The following is a 14,487-nucleotide window of genomic DNA, read 5'->3' as shown; positions in this document are numbered from 1 at the left end:
CTCCGATATTACGTGGTGATACTTTGTGTTGCTCCGTACTGCTTTTATGGAGCCTGTCTCGCCATTGCTGGTTGCTCCTGACACGATCAGTCCGGTTTTTCCGTCGATCAATTTCCTTCTTCGAATATCCGGGAGCAGGTGGTAATGCGAGAGGAAGTCTGATCCTATAATCGGTTGCGTGACGTTGGCAATGATGAACCGCCATGGGAACTCCCTTCGTAGGCCGAAATTGGGTTTTATTGTTGTGTAGCCATACGTTGCGATTTTTGTGCCGTTTGCTGCGTAGAGTTCATAGGCCTCTTCTCGCTGTTTCCTTTGCATCATCTTGTGTGGGTAGACGCTGACGTCCGATCCGGTGTCTATGAGGTATCTCGTTTTTGAGATACAGTCTGTCACAAACAAGCTGATGAGATATTATAATGCGAGCATAATGTTATATCTTCTAATATTTCAATCGAATTACCACCAACTACAAATGCAGTAGCACCAGTTTCTAAAATAACTGAAATAATTGATTTAATCGTCATTAATTCATCTAATTCTGTTTGTATTATACTATTATTCCGTTTATACATTCTGTTGTAAGAATTGCTATGATAAGTGATACCATTGTATATAAATCGCTGATACGATTTCCCATTATTGTTCTCAATCCTTTCGTTAATCAAAGCTTGTATGGAAATTTTTTCAACTAAATTTAAGAGTATGTTTTTTCCAGTACCAATAATTTTCACAATATCATTATTAGCATTTCGCGCTTGACCGTATTTATTTTTATTATGACCTAACATATGATTAAATAATTTTTTCCCTTCTTGATTGCAATTTCTTTTATTAAATGTGTCGTTATATTTTATGTTTTGCAATCTTAAATAAGATTTACAAATCTGTTTCAAAACAAATTGTGAACTGTGTAACATTTTCCTTAATACATAATTATAACTCTCATAAGGAAATGCTGACCAAGCCCATAAAGCACCAAAATATTTAATTGATTTTGGTATATGTAGTAATAGATGAACATTATATTTCATACATTCTGCACCATATAGTAAGGGAATTCGTTCAACAAATATTTGAAGTGCTCTTTCAGCTTGTACATAATCTTCGTTTGTTATTTTTTCGCATAAAAACTTATATATTGCAAAAACTAGAAGCGACCAATGTTTATAGTAAGGTTTTGAAAGTACATTTTTTAAACATGGCATAGAATAATAAAGAAGGAAATTTTTTAATTCGGAAGCTTTCCAAACTTTAATATCATTGATTGATCTTGGTGTCCGTGTTATTTCACTTGGTGATCGGATTGAAGTTAATTTTTTGTCAAAAATATCCTTTTTTGTACCAATATACGAAGGATTATGACAATTTGTAAACCAAACGATGATAAAGGATTTTACCACACCTAGAAGTATGGAATGCATATATTCCGGAGGAAATGATTGTATAATATCAAAACCAGGTACAAACATTAAATGAGACATGCCTTTTACACCACGAACAACCTTTTTTTTTCTAACCGCTTTTTGAGAATCTTTTAAATGTTGATTCTTTGTTCTTGCTTTACCTTTTTCCAAATATACACGAGCGTAACCATTTCCTACTTTCACTCTATCACCTGGACATAGGCAAAATGAACAGCCAAATTTACCATTAAATTGATGTACATTCTGAAGTGCACATCGTGCAACTGAATCAACAGGTGCAACAATTGTATGTACTCTAACATGAACAGGTGCATCTAAACCAGGGCAAACAATGAAAACCATTTTCATGTAAATCTTTTAAGTCATCTACGAACGGTTTCAAAAATAAATCCATTACGGGTTTTTTTGCTGAACACCAGATACTTGAAAGTAAGATGTTTACGTAGACAATACGGTAAATCATTGATTGCCACTTGGATTGGACACATGGATACTTTTGAAGATTTGAAAGTATCCACTCCGTCAGAATTCCACTGAAGAGTTATATCATAATCTCTAATAACTCCATTTCTACGCAGTCTTCGATATGATTCCCCACTAGTTATATCTGAAAGTATACTAGACTGTTCTGCACAACTTCTTTGCAATTTATAAAAAAGCGGTCCTGATAATAAATTACGTAATTGATCTTTTAACGGTAAATGTACAAAATAATGCCCACCACGTACTAAATCAATTCTCATATACCATGTATTACAAGACGTACAATTAATATGAGTCATTTGTTCAAAATTTAATTCCACAAAACATTCCGGACAATAGAAAATTGTTTTCATGTTTGCGGTTTTCGGAAATTTTTTTAAGAATAAGTGCCGAGAAAAATTTAGTGTAATTGGAAGATGACAATTTATTAAATTTAGAAGATCATCAAATGCTAGATCTGTTAAGCCATGACGGATTATAAAGCTCATGATAAGGAGATCACTTTCATCTTGGGTTAATGGACAGTTTTCATAAATCGGTTGCCTCATCTGCAAAGAAATTGTTTTCTAAAATTATCTACAAAATTCCATTCTGATTAGCAAAATGTAATTAGAGATGTTATATGAAATTTTAATAAAATATATGAAATATTTCATACATAAAAACACATGTAGTTTAAATTAAAAGTATATCATAATATAATATCATATAATTTCATACATTAATTGCTTTAAAGGAAATGTTAAAATTAACACAAAGTACAAAAATTCGGTTTTTCTAACACAAAAAAATTAGCAGTAGTATAGTAAACATAATTTATATTGAGAGTAATCCAATTCTTACTTCTTCATTATTGCCATCTTCACCATGTGCATCATCAAAAATATTTTCTTCATCATTGGCATTATTAACTTTTGGTTGTTATAGATTTCATCATCGCTACTGTTATTTTCATCTATTGAGGAATGCTCATTAATTTCTTCAAACTGTTGAAGCGCTTCATCGTGCATGCCAATTATATTCTCTACTGCATTATTTTTTTCCTGCAATAAATATATAGTCAAATTATTAGATACTTACATAATTTGTTGAAAATATACACTGTTTAGACAAAAACAAAGCCGAATAAAAACATTTCATAAAAAGTAACTAAATGCGGATAAACAAACTTTTTGATTGACTTTTGAAATAATTTGTTAGCAAATATTGTGCTATATTTTACAAAAAGATTTCTTATATGTTATATAAATTAAAATATTTCTTATATATATAAAATAAATATCCATGTTGAGGTTGTTTTATATATATAATTTTATAATCCTATTATTTTTTATAAGTATACCTGATTATTGAAAATCAATTCAGCTTGTATTTCGTTCCTTCGTCGAGATTGAATAGTTGTTGCTGGAACTTCTTCTCTTGCATCTTGAAGATATTTTCTATATGTAGTCCTCTACTATTCATAACAATTCGTAAATATGAAAAACGCTGAATAACTTATAACTTGCAATACAACTTGCAATAACTGTTCATTGCGTAGCTAATACACCTGTTTGTTTGTCACTTTTAGCGTTTGTATATTTTATAATAACGATCCGGTTTTCAGTTTTCACTATTCACCAACAAACACGTGATCGGGACACAAATTATTGACGAACTCGACAAGCAAACAATCATCATTATTCATTATGTACAAATAACAATGAAATCTTAAACATAAAGAAAACCGACAAAAACTTGCAAAATAATTTCATGCCAATTATCGAGAGATACCGAGTATTGCCGAGCAGTGTTGTTACATGAGCCCCCTTTTTTGCGCACATGCGTCGAATCCGATATCAATAAAATGCTTCGATCGAGTGAAAAAGGGTTCCTTATAGCCTTTGTTTTATCGTTTGTAAAAATTTTATTTTTTTTCTTATGGTTTTTGATTTTTCATTTGTAAAAACTTTAATTTTAAATATATAACTTTTTATTACTCGAAGCATTTTACTGATACTGGATTTGTCGTACGTGCACAAAAAAGGGGCCCATCTAACAACATTGCTCGGCAGTACTCGGTACTTCGGTAGTCGGCATCGTGCAATTGTTTTGGAAGTTCTTCTCGGTTCTTTATATAGTTGAGATTTCATCGTTATTTGTATATAATGAATAACAATGATTGTTTGCTCGTCGAATTCGTCAATGAAAATAATAGTATCGCTGTGGGATTTAGAGAATGGTTAACAATAAAGTACAACGATGAAATGTTACAAGAACTAGTAAATAAAGGAAACTCTGTTCAAATATCATGGCCCTCTTGTGAAATTAAAAGTGCGATGAAAATGAAAAAAAATCATTAAAACGTTAACAGAAAAAGATTGGAATACGACGGTAATCAAAATTTTTGCATTTGGAGGTATATATATATGCAATACATACATTTATATAATGCATATGCATACATTTATATAATCAAATATAAATTTTTACCAAATAGAAATTAACTTATAAAATCTCTGTAAAATAAAAGTTACTTATATAGCAACTAAAATCTTATAATTAATAAGGGCTCCGATGTTCGCATTAATGAATCGAGTATATCACACTGCATGCGAATAAGCAAGCCGACGCGGACGAGTGAATGAGCGAGTGAACGCGTTCAAGAATATTTGATGAGGCCTACTTATTATTAGAAAATTTACAATATAACCAAATTTGCTCATGTAATTGCAATAATAACATCGATACTCGGTGAACATTGTTTTTTCTAGAATGGACAGATATGCATCAACAGTTATTAGAAATACAGAAATTTAATATTAAAAATCCATGTAAGGGTGAATAGAAAGAAATTGATGAAAAAATCATTTACTGATGACCATGAGTCTGATGATGATGAATATAACCAATGTACTAAAAAACGAAAAACTGAATTGAAAGTAAATATAATGATTAAATGTCAATGTTATTATAAATCATTCGTATACTTATATTAGTATATTCATATTTTTATATATTCTCGATCTTTACAGATTAACAAACGATCTAAAATGAAAGCTGGAGCGTTGATACAACAAAATATGTTGCCTAATCTAAAAAAACAAACATCTTATATAAAAAATGTAAGTAAATGTCTTTTACTATCTTTTATCTGCATGCTGCAAACTTGCGATATTTGTGCAATTTATGGTCACATACGACCATCGCTTGATCACATAGATTCACGAATCAATGCATTAAAATAACAAAGCATCCAATGTGCTTATTATATTCATTCTATTTTTTTGTTTTTCAATGTCATTCATTTTTAGTGGTGTACTTCTTCGGATGAAGACGGAACATTAATTTCATCTGACGATGAAAATTACAAGCCATCGAACAAAAAGGAAGAAACAAAAACGTTCAATATGAATGGTACTCAGCAACAGCAAGAAAGTCTAATAGCAAACTCAGTATTAAAAAGTATAAAAACTATAAATATTCCCGGGAAAAAAAGTCCATGTATAATTATATATAATTATATATAATTATATATAAATATATATGAAATATGCTCATATATAATTATATATAAAATATATATATAATTGTATAAAATTATATATAAATATATATAATCTCATATACGGTTATATATGACAATATATTACATCATACAGGATTATATATAACTATATATACATCATATGATAATTATATATAATCATATATATTTGTATATATTTATATATGAGCATATTTCATATATAATTATATATGGGCCATTTTTTCCCGGGTTATCTAATATTTAATGAATACAGTAGTGAACGATGAAACGAAATAAACATTATACATTCAAAATATAATTGTTATTATAAATTAATACAAATTTTATTACAGAAATAACAAAAATAGAAACTGTAGCAGACCGGGTGATACAAAAATTACAAAGTATTGAAAATTTAACCTAAAATGTAAGGATTGTCCGTTCTGATGATTTGGTAAGAATATCACTTATATTATAAATTATACATCTATTAAAAGTTTATTTTATTAGTTATGAAAATGTTTGTCTTTATATTTTCTAATATACATTTTACAGGTGCAGCAATTAGAAAAAGATAATGAGAAAATAAATGATGAGGTTAATGTTGAGAAAGTTCTTCCCATTGATACGTCAATTAATAAAAATGAAATAATTTTGTGCAATAATGAAAATATTTTACAGAAAGTCAAGATTGATACAGATGTCAAAATTAATATTGCATCGCCTACAAAAAGTTTGCAAATTGTCAATGATATGACTTGTGTAAGTGAGAGGTATATGTATTACTTGTTATAAATTAATATCTTGTATGTACAAATTGAAATTCTGTATGTTTATGTATTTTGCAGAAAGTCGAAACAGATGTGAAAGTAAATATGGCATCGTCTGCAGAGAATCCGCAAAGTGCGAATAATGCTTGTGTAGACAAGGTATGTACTATATATTCGCTGTAAATTGATCGTATCTTGTGCAAAATTAAAATGTATGCAAATTTTCGTATATTTTTTTATAATGGAAAATGAGAATTTATCTGCAATTTTTAATTCTTTGAGAGTTTTCACTATATTTTATTGTTATCATCTGTTATATAGAATATGATATCACTTAGTCGAGGAGTCAATATTCCGGAAAGTATTATGCGGAAAATTCGGACTTCTGATATTGATAAAATGACCTGCGATTTAATGGGTCATTTGTTTTCAACACAAGAGATTGCGTGTTCATCTAGAACAGGAAAAAAGAACAACATAAAATCAATAGAAAGTTCAATAGAGAGGAAAAAAAAACCTTTGGACCAAGATCATAAATTTAATGCAATAAAAGGTAAACATTATAAGGATTCTTTTTAATTTATCGCATTTTTAATCAATTAATTGCTATTCTTTTTAATTTGTATTAACACTGTAATATTAATACATATGTATACTGCGAACAAGAAGTATTTGTGTGCAAGAAAACTACGTTAAAATTAAAATGAATTTATAAAATTTTAATAATAATTTATATATTTGTTTACAGATTATGTACTACTCACATTTAAAAATGTGAACAATGCGGAACAGTTATTCAATACTGCAGTAACTAATAAATGTAAGAATGTCGCACGGAACTTCAAAAAAGTCTCGACTTCAGAAAAAGCTTAATATGATTGATTCAACATACAATGCCTATTATAATATATATATAAGTACAAAACTTGCAGCAAACTTTAAAAAAAATCGAAAAGATTATTTTTCTTTTATTTAAATTAGATTAAATACAAGATTAGATTTTAAATACAAGTTTTATTTTAAATGTATACAAAATACTTTACGTCTTATTTTATTTGATATATTTTATTTGATATTATATGATTTGTTTTATAAATTATACTTTCCATCGTATTTAGAGAAATAAAAGTTGAATTTTTGAAAGATGTAATTAAAAATAAGAAATCAGAGTTGATTTTTTTTATCATTCATTTACTACTTTGTTTAGGGAATCTGAAATGAAAATGAGAGTAATACCCTAATAAGAGTATATGTATATAAATCCCGCATCTGATGATGATTTTGCATATATTATCGAATGCAAATTGAGAACATTCAAATATGGGGTTTACTCTCATTTGGGTGTTACTTTCATTTGAGGATTCTTATTTTCAGGGTTACCGTCATTTTTAAGGATTAACCATTAATTGAAGGTTAACCATCAATTAACTATCATTTAAAGATTAACCTTCAATCAATGGTCCGAAATCACACCCAACTTTGAAGGTTTTTTTTGATGTTTTTTTAATGGTCAACACCCAAAAGTTGAGTGTATTTTTCCGTAAGGGTAAAGTGTTATAAGAATACTGATTATATTTTCCCAAAATGATTTTTATTTCTCTCCATCTGTTACATATTCAAACAAACAGTGCGCATGTTTCTGTGTACAAATGAACGGTGTCCAAACGAACGGTGGGCAAATGAACGGTGTCCAAACGAACGGTGGGCAAATGAACGGTGTCCAAACGAACAGTGGGCAAATGAACGGTGTCCAAACGGACGGTGGGCAAATGAACGGTGTCCAAACGAACGGTGGGCAAATAACGGTGTCCAAACGAACGGTGTCCAAATGAACGGTGCGCATCTTTCTGTGTCCAAACGAACGGTGTCCAAATGAACAGTGTCCAATTGAGCGGTGTCCAAGTAAACGATGCGTATTTTCTTATGTGTCCAAAAGCTACTGTATCCAAAATTACTGTGTCCAAATGCACTGTGTCCAATTGAACCGTGTGCACAATCTCGTGTCCATTTATAACGTGTCCATTTGCACCGTGTCCAATTGTACTGTGTCCAAGTGCACCACTCCCGAGGTATAGAGAGCCGGTTCAACCCGGCGGGGCTGAGTACAACCTCTGCCCTAAGAGGTGTTAGGTACTGGTTAGATCGGTGTTAGGAGCTGGATGGCAGGACGGGATCTGGTCCCGATTCCTCGGCCGGACGGGCTTATATACCCGGCCGGGGCCTCCCACTCTACTGTCGGCCCGGGAGTGGGGTCGATTCTGCGTGGGGACCGTGAGAGAGATAGCGCGAGTCGAGAAGCGAGAGCGCATGCAGAGCGAGAGCGTGTGTATCTGTGAGCGAGAGCGCATGCTGAGAGAGGCGGCGGCGGGACAGGTAGGGCTGGGTGAATAAGCAAGCCGTGTATAGACATATATATATTTGTTGGATACAACAGGTCAGGCCCGTAGTAACGGTCCTACCGTTACAAACTTAATGCGGACACAGATGGTTACTACGAGAAGCGCGAGAGCGAGAGTATACGGGAGAAGGAAAAAGAAGCGTAAAGAGTCGACGCTTCGCTTAACGTATAGCGCTTATTCGTAAAAATCATATCTTACAAATGCGTTTCATTAACGCGTAAAATTATTCCGTGTCGAACGGTTGCGATTCGGGCTCGTAGTTCGCCAATCGTACACCCGCCCGCGATTCACCCTCGTCGACCGTCGCCGGTTCGGCCTCGTCCTCCATCGACCGCGATTCGGGCTCCTCGCCGATCGGTCGCGATTCGGGCTCCTCGTCGATCGGCGATGCGACGACTCGCCTAACCTCGGGAACGGCGAAGTCGCGCTCGCTCTCGCGAAGCGGACCGATTAACTCGGGGATGGCGAAGTCGCACTCGCGCTCGTGAAGCCGACCGATTAAGTCGAACCGTTCGGGGGCTCGTGCGACGTCGCGTCGGCGAGCGTCGCGCAACGCGCTATGAATGCTTTGCGCCTGTGCGAGCATAGTCCTCGTTCTAGTTATTAAATCGTAGAGCGATTCTCGCGCCGTTCTTATACAGCCCTCTATTTCTTGTCTAAAATACAAAAGTAAAAATTAGTAAAAGTAAAAGTTAGTAAAAGTAAAAGTTAGTAAAAGTAAAACGTTATTAAAACATTATAATTTATTATAATTCCGATCGAATACTTACATTAAACGCGCGATATCTACGTCTTCGTTCAACTGAAAGGCGAGTCTAAACGAATCCGGACTCTTCTCGATAACACCTTGCGCCTCCGCGCGCAAATCCGTGGCGAGGTCTCCCAGAACGTAGGACTTTATCGCGATTAAATCTCCGTTTACATTAATATAATCGGCCGCGTTAATTATCTGTTCGATTCGTTCCATATCGAACAGTTCGCGACCGATTTTAACTCTCGCCACTTCGCGCTCCACCGTTTCGCGCTTCGTTATCTCGCGAGCGAGAATACTTTGACGCTTCTCGAAAGGATCTCGCGTTTTATAAAAATCGACGCGCGGATGTCGCGGTACGATTTATCGATCGCACCGCGTCTTCCTTCCGCGACCGCTCCGTCGCCGGAAGGGGGTATCTCTACTCGCTCATCGAGTATCCTTCTTAGAGGACAAACGAATAATAAAAATAGAAATAACAAAAAACATCCGTTAGATAACGCGCATTCCGAATACTCGGCGAACAATGAGATCATCGTCGCCGGAAGGGGGTATCTAGGGGGCATCTAAGGGGTATCTCTAATTTATCGTCGCCGGAAGGAGGTATCTCTAATTTATCGTCGCCGGAAGGAGGTATTTCTAATCGCTCATCGAGTGTCCTTCTTAGGGGACAAACGAATAATAAAAATAGAAATAACAAAAAACATCCGTTAGATAACGCGCATCGTTGAAAGGGATATCTTTAATCGCTCATCGAGTGTCCTTCTTAGAGGACAAACGAATAATAAAATAGAAATAACAAAAAACATCCGTTAGATAACGCGCATCGTTGGAAGGGATATCTTTAATCGCTCATCGAATGTCCTTCTTAGAGGACAAACGAATAATAAAATAGAAATAACAAAAAACATCCGTTAGATAACGCGCATTCCGAATACTCGGCGAACAATGAGATCATCGTCGCCGGAAGGGGGTATCTAGGGGGCATCTAAGGGGTATCTCTAATTTATCGTCGCCGGAAGGAGGTATCTCTAATTTATCGTCGCCGGAAGGAGGTATTTCTAATCGCTCATCGAGTGTCCTTCTTAGGGGACAAACGAATAATAAAAATAGAAATAACAAAAAACATCCGTTAGATAACGCGCATCGTTGAAAGGGATATCTTTAATCGCTCATCGAGTGTCCTTCTTAGAGGACAAACGAATAATAAAATAGAAATAACAAAAAACATCCGTTAGATAACGCGCATCGTTGGAAGGGATATCTTTAATCGCTCATCGAATGTCCTTCTTAGAGGACAAACGAATAATAAAATAGAAATAACAAAAAACATCCGTTAGATAACGCGCATCGTTGAAAGGGATATCTTTAATCGCTCATCGAGTGTCCTTCTTAGAGGACAAACGAATAATAAAAATAGAAATAACAAAAGAGGAACTCGAGCGTCCGTTAGATAACGCGCATTCCGAACGCTCGATGTCGAAAGAGGCGCGTTTCCCTCTCCTCCACCCACGTTATTCGTCGAAGATAAAAATAGGCGTCTCGCGGAACGCGCGAATCAATCGCGCCCGGCGTCTCTCGATAGTTTACCGCGTCTTCCCCGCTTCGCGCGATGACTAACGCGAGGACGGCTCTTCTCGTTCTAGCGACGATGCTTGTCGCCGCGACGGTCGCCGCGCCCTTCGACTCGGAGAGGATCGAGGCTCCGTTTCTTGCGCGCGTACGGTTTTCTAAAGGACGATGGAGGATCGCTATCGTCCGATAACGCGACGCTCTACGTCGCGCGCTATCGCTGTTTCAAAAATACTATCAATTATCGGGAAACGGCGCGTTAGACGCCGTTACGCTTCACCTTATGCGCAAACCGCGATGCGGTCTCGCGGACATTCCCGATCGCGCGAAAATGGCCGAAGACGCGTCTCGCGTGGAATTTTCAGGTGGCTAGCGAGGAAATTTCGCGAACGGCCGAAACGGCGTTCGCGTTATGGGCGGCGAACTCGTCGCTAACTTTCGCGCGCGACCCGTTACGCCCCGATATATTGATATCGTATCGAACGGGCGCGCACACTTACGCCAATCGTCGGAACGTCGGTATTTGCCCGGCGGCCTTCGACGGTCCGAGAGGAGCCCTAGCTCACGCGTTCTTTCCCTCTGGAACGATCGACTTCACATCGGAGATACACGTCGACGATTCCGAACCGTGGCACGTGTATCTAAACAAGAATCCTCCCGACACGCATCACCTGCTACAAACGCTAACGCACGAGATCGGCCACGCATTGGGTCTACAGCACAGCATGCGCAATGACTCTATAATGTTCCCGTATATACCCGACATCGAGAATCAATTTCCAGTTATGCTGAGCATAGAAGACATTCTCGCTATACAGAATCTGTACGGATCTCACGACGACGGAAACTATTCGACAGCGACTCCCGCGACCACCGCGGCGCTCGCGACGACGAGCGTCGCGCCAACCGACCCAGCGCGCGCGGATCTCTGCGCATTGCGGCGCGTGGACGCCGCGCTGATAATGAATCATCGATTATATATAGCTAATCGCCGCAACGTATGGTCGGTCGACATGACCGAGAAACGCTACGGTAGACCCATGACGTTCACGGATTACGCGACGTTTCTACCGGCGAATTTCACGCGCCTATCCGCCGCGTATCAAAGACCCTCGGGCGATCTCGCGCTATTCGCGAACGATTCGATCTACCTCGCGGAATATCCCAGTCTTAAGCTAAAATCGGGTTGGCCGAGATATCTCCACGATATCGGACTTCCCCGAAACGTTAAAATCAACGCAGCGATAAATATGCACACGGGACAAACCTACGCTATATACGACGATGATAAAGTCGCAGAAATCGACGAATGTCACATGATAGTCGTTAGACACACTCCATTAAAAAATATATTTCCCGGAATTCCGTCCGCGATAACGTCGGCCTTCCGATACATCGATGGTAATCTATATTTCTTCGCCAAACGTCAGTTCTACGCCTTCAACGAATTCACGAATATCGTAACCTCGGCGGGTCCTTCCGATCTACGCGCGCTCGGCATCGAGTGTCCTACGGATGGACTGCTAAGGCAATTGCGCGATCTCCTTAGTCGCGTCTATCGCCTCGGCGACGCGATCGAGAAAGAGAGGATCGACGATGAGAACGACTAGAGCAACCCTACCGTTATTTTTTAAAATAGAATATATAAGAGAAAGCGCGCGAAAGGGGAAGAAGCGATCTTTACGCGAGTATATAAAGACCGTCCATCCGTTAAGCGCTTCATTATTGACGGAGAACACCGAAGCTAACGCGCGAGAAAGAACAAACGAGAAAGAACGAGCGACGATGTACGCGACAATGGGGGGACAACCGCAGCAACAACACTCATTCGACGATCGATCGAGGCTAACCGAGCGAGATCGCGAAGATAGCGCGGAATACGCTAAAAAAGCTAAAATGGACAATGGGTAAGACTATCAAACATTTATTCGAACTAATAATTCGCTAGCACCGTTTCTCTCATCGCTCGCATCTATTTTTAGACGAGATCGCGATCGGACGCTAAGACGCGACGCGGACGTCTCGGTCGCGCGACCGCTCAGAATCTTAGGAAGACGCTATCCATTAACCAAAACCGCATATAAACATCTGGAAATCAGCGTTAACGTCAGCCGACCCTCTTTCGTAGAAATCGTCCTCAGAGATTGTCACGGCAAAGAGATCTCGCTAACGCCGGATACGTGGAAGGAACTGCTCAATCTACGACCCACGCTTCTGTCGCACTTTCGCTCCGACGAGCGCGACGAGGCGCGCCTGACACCGATACATATCGGACAGTTGACGCTACGATTCGGCAAACTCAACAATCTCCGAATACTTCGTCTCGAAACGCCTAAAATTCGTCTAGCCGTATCGAAGAGCACCGTCGTAACTATATTAAATACGATCTGATCGATTGCGAGCTGCAGGCTCTGCTCTTCGGGGAATCGTGATACGCTTATCCGCGTACTCGTATTATCGTATTATTAATATATTAAAAATATTGTAAAAGAAAACAATAAAAACACTTCTCCTCTTTCGCTAGAACGACGATGTCTCTTTATTCCACGACCTATCGAAGATTCGCCGTCTCGCTAAAGCGACAAGCGCGCTCGTATCGCCGCTAACGCGCGCCTCGAGAAGAGGAGAGCGACGAGGGACGCCCCTCCGTCCGCTCGACTGCCCACCGACGATCCCCCGCCCTCTCGACGCCGGGCGCCCGCCGTCCGCTCGCGGATCGCGCGCTAGAAGCGTCGCGCGCATCCCTAAAGAATCGCGACAGCGGATCGCGCGCTAGAAGCGGCGCGCCCTCCTAAAGAATCGCGACAACGGATCGCGCGCTAGAAGCGCCGCGCGCCCCTAAAGAACGAGTCGCATCAAGGTCGAATCGGGAGGAACCGCCACCCCCCCGAGCGCCCTCTGTCGAGCGCTCTCGGCGACTCGTACCCACCGCTCCCCCCGGCCGCGCTTCCCCTCTCACCCTACTTACCCCCCCATACACCCGCCCAGCCCGATCTCCATCCCTCGGGCGCCTACACTCTGCTCCGAAACTATCTCTCTCTCTTCCTCCCCAACGGTAACCTCTCTCTCACACTCACAACACAAACTGAGCCAAAACTGGCCTTACTATCCTACTCTAACCCAAACCAAATTTTAGTTTTAAATCAGAAAAAGGTACGGTTAGGTTATATTTTCCGGAAGTGGAGCCCCCCCGTAGGGGGGGCGGAACTCACTGCGTCCACGCATATACGTTCTCATCCATGCAACAATTGTTGCATGCAATAAAAAAAGTTAACATTATTTATTTGCTGCAATAAGGAAAAATGAATAAAAATAATAAACTGCCTGTAAGAACATATATATTTTATCTTTTCTTACAGAGAAGGTGGATAATGTTTTGCCATTATTTCAAAAAATGCTTTTATCCGTTCGTTCAATTCAAATTTTCGTTTAAAAAGAAATTCTGCAATATAACCAGCATAATGTTGTTTCCGAGTGCCATATCGTGGAATGTTAGCACGAGTATCTCTCCATGCTCTTTCAATATTCAATATTCAATATCTCAGAAACTATAAGAGACCGCCAGTTAAGTTATAAG

The 14,487-nt window shown here is 38.4% G+C and overlaps 1 protein-coding gene across 1 annotated transcript; it reads left to right on the top strand.

The window, feature by feature from the left end:
• Positions 1 to 11,635: 11,635 nt before the first annotated feature.
• LOC138941646 (stromelysin-2-like) lies at positions 11,636 to 12,520 on the top strand. Its single transcript, XM_070311487.1, has one exon. It carries the CDS (start codon positions 11,636 to 11,638, stop codon positions 12,518 to 12,520), a length of 885 nt encoding a protein of 294 aa, XP_070167588.1.
• The last annotated feature ends 1,967 nt before the right edge of the window (positions 12,521 to 14,487 follow it).

This window comes from Polyergus mexicanus, unplaced genomic scaffold (assembly GCF_030449975.1).
Source record: "Polyergus mexicanus isolate NDT 795.1 unplaced genomic scaffold, iyPolMexi1.0 SCAF_20, whole genome shotgun sequence".
NCBI lineage: Eukaryota > Metazoa > Arthropoda > Insecta > Hymenoptera > Formicidae > Polyergus > Polyergus mexicanus.
The sequence above is the reverse complement of the archived record's forward strand: the minus strand, read 5'-3'. Positions and strand labels throughout refer to the sequence as shown.

What these genes read in the sequence shown, in the direction of transcription:
- LOC138941646 (XM_070311487.1), top strand. Translation starts at nt 11,636, where the DNA reads ATGCGCAATGACTCTATAATGTTCCCGTATATACCCGACATCGAGAAT.